The sequence below is a fragment of the Metopolophium dirhodum genome, chromosome 5, assembly GCF_019925205.1.
Source record: "Metopolophium dirhodum isolate CAU chromosome 5, ASM1992520v1, whole genome shotgun sequence".
In the NCBI taxonomy this organism is placed as follows: Eukaryota; Metazoa; Arthropoda; class Insecta; order Hemiptera; family Aphididae; genus Metopolophium; species Metopolophium dirhodum.
In genome coordinates this window covers 23,699,229-23,706,779 of record NC_083564.1, presented here as the reverse complement: position 1 = coordinate 23,706,779, position 7,551 = coordinate 23,699,229, and the positions used below count along the sequence as shown (strand labels likewise).

Below are 7,551 nucleotides of genomic sequence, written 5' to 3'. Positions count from 1 at the left end.
CTATGAGAAAGCTTTATTTTATTAAAAAATATTAAAACGTTTTTATTCGTTTTCAGTAAAGCGAGAAATGAGCCGCGATAGACCTTAAAAATAATAGAATTTTCGATTAGTCAACTTGATAATAAAAAAATAAAAAAAAAAAATACAATAGAACAAAAGTAAAATATAATTTAACGAAATGTCCTTCGAACGAATCGCACACAGCGAATAATTATTACAGTAAGGTTTTTAAAAATACATAATATAACATGTAATCGTCAATGGCGAAAGTAAAAAAGTTAAATAGCAACAAAATATACACATAATATATAGGTAGTAATAGTTAACTTTTGTTTGCACGTCAAAAAATATTTAAAATGACGCGCGAGGCTTTCGACCGATCATCTTACATGGTCCCCCCCATCACGTTATAAACATCGCAAGACCGACCGAGAGTGTAATAATTATACATTTTGACTATATAGCACATTCACCCTGCGGGTTATATTTAACTCCGATAAATCAAATAAATTAAATCGTCTATTAACCGCTAACTTAAAATCTAATTGACAATGCGTGTGTACAAACGCGCACCGGATGATGACGCGTTACGATCGATAAAAACGATATAAAACGCATCACTCGGCGGGAATCAGCAGTTTGGCGTCAACCAGCGACCGGTATGCAATTTCTTCTTCGCTGTTGTACAACTCCACGCCGGCGACGTCGTCGTCGTCGTCCGATTCGCTCTGTAAATGCAAACGTTTTCGACTTTCGTTAATCACGATATATAATATATGCGTATAAACGGTTGTAAATATTGTTGTTACAACGGATTTTACGCACGTCGGCGGCGGGCCCGTTTGCGAATTTTTTAAAAAAAAAAACGACAGTCTTTCAATAATAATACTGTAATACGTACGATCCCGACGATTTTTAAACTGACGCCCCTCAACGTTTTGGACAGTTTGTCAACGACGTCTTCGGCACTGGCGTCGTCGCTCGGTCTGACGTTTTCCAGCCGACAGTCGATCGTGAACATCGGCAATTCGAAAAACTCCGCGATGCACCGTCTCAGACTGTCGGAACCGAACAAAAACCAATGTCGATATAATAATGATGTTGTCCGTCCGACAACGGATGACCGTCGTCGCGTAATATTCCAGACTTCGCACAATAATTAAAACACATATTTACGGGGGCTTACTTTTTTTTTACCAGCTTGATGGACATGCCGAAGTCGACCAGAAACACCGAGTTTCCGCCGTCTTCAACGAGACCGCGTCTCCACAGCACGTTGTGATAAACTATCACAGCAGTGCCTGGAAAAAAAAAAAAAATAACACGAACATTTTATAGGCAGGAATAATTTTTCGATACGCGGTCATTAATCATAGGGCGAATTGTGCGCAGCCTAAGTGTGGTCGTTTTTGCCGTGGCGTGTCGGCGGGCTTTTTAGCAGTGTTGCAGCAGTAAATATATTGTCTACCTCATGTTTTGTTCCAATTTTTATGCCTATACGACATTACGTAATATCGAAACTCGTCAAATGCTCTTGAAAAAAATTATACGGATAATCCGAACTAAGGTTGTATGTATAGGATAATATTGTATCCAAAAAAATAAATCCTCGATACAAATTTAATCGGAGGATTAAAAACGAATATCGGCGGAATTATCCGATACTATCGAATTTTTGAGATTGAATTATTCGTTTACAGAAAATGGTAAAAGAAGTACCGGGAATCGTAATTCAGTCACCATCACCTGGTGGCGCAGAATCTATATAGAGTCACCATATAGGATTCTGTCACGACCCATGGTCAGTATAGTCGGTGGGGCAGAGACATTACTCATTTTGACGGATTTTTTATTGAAAAAAATGAAGACTATATCCAGATTTATATGGTTTATTAATAGCTTTTTTTCTTCTAAATATCAAGTAAAAGTAGGTTAAAACCCTCTGTTGCTGAAGCATTTTACCAATTATGGGAAAAAAGTAGGTACATTATATTATAATTATATAAATGTTATATTTTTGTTACCTATGCTATTTAAAATAATATTTAAACACTTACCTACTATAGCTTTAAATATTCTATTTGTGATAATACGAAAAATAATTTTCAAACATCAAGAGATCAATTATTTTAGTTATATTCAAACAAACCAGAGTATGAAAGACTGATAAAAATTGGGTTTTATGGTTTGGCATCTCAGCCAAAAGTTTGACGACTTTATCAGTTTATATTTTTCTCTCCAGAAATGCCACACCACACCTACCCTATAGTCGTGCGTTTACGTTTCATACCTGGTACGATGTGGTTGGGCGGCGGCAAGGTGCTGCATTTGTCGGACATTACTTTGTGCATGTTGTTCTTGGCAACGATCAGGTCGACACCGCCAATTTTCGTGATCACCAACGTGAGGCTAGTGGGTCCGGTGATGCGGCACATGGTGCCCTCGACCACTTCGTTGCGTTCCAGACAGAACTTTGAATAGCCGTCGTCCTCGTTCAATATCACCGCCGCCGATGCGTCCGGCGTACCAACGCTGGTCGCCCGCTCTTCGTCTACCGCCACACCGTCGTCATAAGTCTGTCCACCACCGTCGTCGTAGGTCTGTCCACCACCGTCGTCGTAGGTCTGTCCACCACCGTCGTCGTAGGTCTGTCCACCGCTGTCGTAGATCGATCCGCCATCGACGTACGTCGTACAGTCATCGTGACCGTTGTCGTATGCGGCGTTGCTAATGTTTTCGTTGGCCGCGTCACATTTACTGTCGTCGGCTGCGCCACCATTGTCTATTTCGTCTGTATCCACCAGATCAATGATCGACGACGAAACGTACTCGAAGTACGCTTTTTTTTCCGTCACCAGATATTGAAACACGTCCAAATTGTCTTCAACTGTTCTTAAGGACTTGATCTACAAGTAAACAGTGCACACTATTATTTATTATTCTTAAGTGTTGGAGGGTGGAGTATTTACTCGTTGACATTTTTATATATTTATAATAATAATAATCATTTATTATAGTTCGTATTAAATTTACTAACCACCTACCTACTATTCTCTTATTAATGGGATTAATAAAAATAATAAATATATCAAGATGTACGGTAAAACCACGACTTACCGCATACACGTCGTCGGTCGACTGATTCTCGTCGATCGTTATCCGGCACGTTTTTTCGACGACTATGTTGTGTATATGGTCGAGCGAGGGTATCGGCCATTTCCCATTTTTCGTAATCTATAAATCAATCGAATAATAATTAGTACATAGATTGCTTGGACAGAGGCTCCAACGTAGAAGAATCGTCCTCGTACCGGTAAAATGGCGCTGAAGAATCCCCTGTGACACAGTTGGGGCACTTCGGTCGTGTGCAAGGTCGACCGGAGTTCTTCGTGCGTACACGTCTCGATGTTTCCGTAATCGTAAAACTGTACGGTAAACTCTCTTTTTTCATCTATCTGGAACATAGATTTGAATAATAATTTACAACGCCGTTGTTAATTGTATAGAAAATATACCACACATTATAATAATGTGTAAGCCGGCGTGCTACAGTGGACGGTAGTGATGATCAAAATTGGTCTTGGTCTTGGGTCTCGCAAGACCAAGACCAAGATTAGGCTAGCAAGAACAAGACCAAACCAATACGGAAGCTGCAAGACCAAGACCAAAACAAGACTATCACTGCAAGACTCTTGCAGTCTTCCAAATTTTTTTTTTCCCCGAAAACACATTTGTGTATCTAGATTTCATTAACTAATAATTTATAACGAAAATAATAAGAAATTATTTGTATTGTTATTAAATTTGATCAGTATTCGAGGAAATGGCGAATTATTGTTAAAAAAGATTACCTACTGATTAGAAATAAATGGAATTAATATTACAAAATAACATTGTTGTCTCATACTAATTAGCAATTACTGAAAAAATATTTTACTTTCCCAAAATCGATAAAGACATCGAAAGTTGTCTTGCTAATAGAATAATGTATGTTCATAATACACCTCTACTTTGAATCGAAAATACTAATAATTGCTGAAAGTCATTACGGACTATGGTAGGTATCATTTAAAAAAATTCGCGGGAACTGCTTTAGTTCCCGCGACGCCGTCGGTTCAAACGGAAAAAAAAAAAAAGGTATCATTTTAATAGGAAGTACGTTTTTATTTTCGTTCATAGTTTGTATGGTTTTTCTGTACTGGACATAGTGTTCTTAAACTAGTGTCTTATACAGTACCTATAGCATTTCATTACTGTCGTAAACTTGTTGTCTGTTAATAGTATACCTTGTTATAGTACCTAGTTATTACCTGTTACTGTACCATTAAAATGAGTGACATTGAAGATCAATATAATTATTAAGCCGTTTAATATTTGGAACAAACCATACAGCTTTTTTTTAATATTATTATTTGTTAAAGTGAACATTTAAAAAACAACAATTTAATTTTTACAAACATTTTATTGGTGAATAATTAGTAATTAGTAATAATCTATTGATATTTACTATAAATGTAATAGGAACTTACAAAGATAATTATGCTGGTAAACTGATTCATCAAATACAAATACAAGTAAAATAATATAAGCATAATTTAAAATGCAGTTTTAAAAGAGTATTATAAAAATTAAATTGTTTGATTTGTTTTATGTTAATGTTTGATTTATGAATATACTATATAATATATTGGACTTAAGTTACATCTTAAAGATCATAGCAAAAAACCTACACACAGTTATAACAAGTATTTAGTTTTTTTTATATATTTTGTGAGAATAGCAAGAGTCTTGTGCAAGACCAAGACCAAGATTTTGAAAGTCTTGGTCTTGTTTTGGCCATCACTAGCGGACGGTGGTCGAGTCGCATAAAATATAAATTATGTGGCTAATTTAGATTTTAGGTAATGACGTAAATGACTATGGCCACAAGACTATGCCTTGGATATGAGATAATTAAACGGAAAATATAGTTTTAAAATATTATTTTTAGATTTTGTAGTTTTTTTTTTTTTTTTGAAACAACCAAAGTTAGTTGGCTATAATAAATATAATTAAAAAAAAAAAAAAAAACATTAAACTTAATAAAAGTAAGATACAAACTTTTAATATTGTTCCTCGGTACCACTTTTGGTCTTGATGGTATTTAACTATAACCGACTGTCCTCGACTCCATTCCATATTTATTGGTTCAGGTTGGCTATTAGAAAATATGTAATTCAATTCGTCCATAATAAGCTGTAGTGATTGAGGAGTTTCTGGAATAATAATAATTATTAATATTTATCATATTACAAAATTAAAATAAACACTATTTTAATTAGTATTTTTGTTCATACCGTCGTCCAAAATTTGAAAGTAGATATTGCATTCCAAATCAACATTTGTCACATTAGCGTTGAACTGAGATTTATCCAAACGATTAGGAGGCATCCAAGAGTTAACAATTTCATCATTTTCTTTTGGTACACTAGAGTAATTGAATTCTGATTCTGATTGAGAGCATATTGTTGAATATTCGCCATCCTGTTGGAAAACATTTTGATGGCAAGCTCTCCACAAAAGTATAAAATATAAGAGAAACAACTAATACCGGCGTGAGTTGAACAGTAGTAGTATAGTAAAATATAGGGAACAACTTTGTTAATGTATAACAATGTATAATATTGTTTTTAAAATTGTACACTATTAATATTGTAATAAAGTGATCATTTTAAATGTTGAGCAAAAATTAAACAAAAATATATTCATAACATGGCAAGAATAAATTATATTAAGCTAAGTTTCTCATTTTATAACTTACATTTTTAGTTAAGAGGAGGCTATACAAAGAAACTCTCTCATGCAACGAACATTGACTATATTTACACACGCATAAAATACTAAATTTGTTTCACATTATTTCTAATGGAGTTTTGTTGTTTGTAATATTAGAGTAAATTTACTTTTCAAAATTAAAATATAAATTTATCTTGGATATCATGTCAGTTATATTTAAAATTAAATGCGATTTACTAATTTTTTTTTATTAGTAAATTGTATCTTCTATTATTACTAGCTGTTAAATTAATATAAAATTAAAAACAACCAATGATAATGCTATTGTATTTAAATTTACTGAAAAATGTAATAAAAACATGAAACATGAAAAACATGAAAAGTATTGTAAGTTTGGATTTGTTAAGATAGAAACAACGAGTAATTTATAACCTCTTACCAATTATCCACCTTAAACCATAATATATTTTAATGTGTTTTTATTTGAGATAAGGAACTTATGTTTAAAAAAATACGCAATTTTATTAATAAATTACAAAATATTTTTTTTTTATGTTAATACATTTTCATTTACATGATAGAACATAAATTAACTTGAGAAAAAAAAATAAAATTTTTTTTAGATACAGTATGAACACTTAACTTAACAAGTATAAAACTTATCGTATCATTATGAAAAATGCTTTTAACTTTAATATTTATTTAGTATAAATTGTATTTTTTTTTATAACTATGACAAACGAGCCTCAATATCTGTGTCATTGGCTGACATTTGTGTTTAATTACAATACATTAAAATAAATTGTTTTTTCTTTATTAAAACAAAGATGCTAAAACCATTATTTTGTTTTCTTAACAGGTATTTTTGCTTTGAATTTACTTACCATTTTAACTCTGAAAAAATAAATAAAGTATAGAATTAAAATTATAGACATTTAATATTTAAAATAATATTATACAATAATTTTATCATGGCAAAAATGTGGTCATTGTAATGCTAATTACTATAAAAATATTAATGAATATTAAACAAATTAATATTTAAACAAATATTTAAAATGAACCATAAGATGATCATTTTTTATAACGTCTGCACCGAAAGTTTAATTTTTGATGCATTTGAAAACAACTTTTTTCTGTCTAATGGGCAGTAAATGTTTTTTTTTTCACCAGGTGTGCGGTAAAGTAAAAATCCCGAATGCAACAGACAGAAAAGTGAAAATATTTATTACAAAAAGGTTACGGTCCAAATCAGAATAATAATTATGAACGTTTAGATACATCTTATCTATTATATCAAATATTAGCTGGTAGGTTGGTTACTCCCGTGCTGTTCGTATGAAACATCACATTGGTGAATCTAGATACCAAGAACAAGAACAGTTCATTATGAATTACGATTATATCAATAGAAGCGTTTTGAGTGGCGACAAGTGAAGTGCTGGAAGACAATTTCTGTCGCAAGCAAATTAGCAACCCTGCATGCGAGCAGAACCACAAATGTCACCTGCGACTGAAGTAGCTGAGCTACTCCTACCCACATAATAAACTATAATTGATTATAAAAAATTTAACACTAGATGGGAAAGACCAAATTTGAAGATAAGATATAGTTAAGAAATTAGTGAGTTAGTAAAAACTTTAAGTTTGAACTTGTGAAACATAGTTAGCTTGATACAAATAACTACATACTACTAATAAACAAATACATTTTTCAAATCATCATTTTTTTTAATTTCTCATAATTTTTATTGCTTAATGTTATTACTTTAGTTG

At 32.6% G+C, this 7,551-nt stretch overlaps 1 protein-coding gene across 1 annotated transcript in view; it reads right to left on the bottom strand.

Annotated features, from left to right (window-relative positions):
- Position 1: 1 nt before the first annotated feature.
- Positions 2 to 7,551, bottom strand: part of LOC132945658 (uncharacterized) — a 56,822-nt gene continuing 49,272 nt past the window's right edge. Inside the window, 9 exon segments of the mRNA XM_061015426.1 lie at positions 2 to 728; positions 902 to 1,058; positions 1,187 to 1,301; positions 2,291 to 2,906; positions 3,118 to 3,234; positions 3,312 to 3,455; positions 5,101 to 5,255; positions 5,337 to 5,523; positions 6,660 to 6,669. Coding sequence (XP_060871409.1) covers positions 618 to 728; positions 902 to 1,058; positions 1,187 to 1,301; positions 2,291 to 2,906; positions 3,118 to 3,234; positions 3,312 to 3,455; positions 5,101 to 5,255; positions 5,337 to 5,523; positions 6,660 to 6,669 — 1,612 coding nt within the window. The 3' untranslated portion in view covers positions 2 to 617.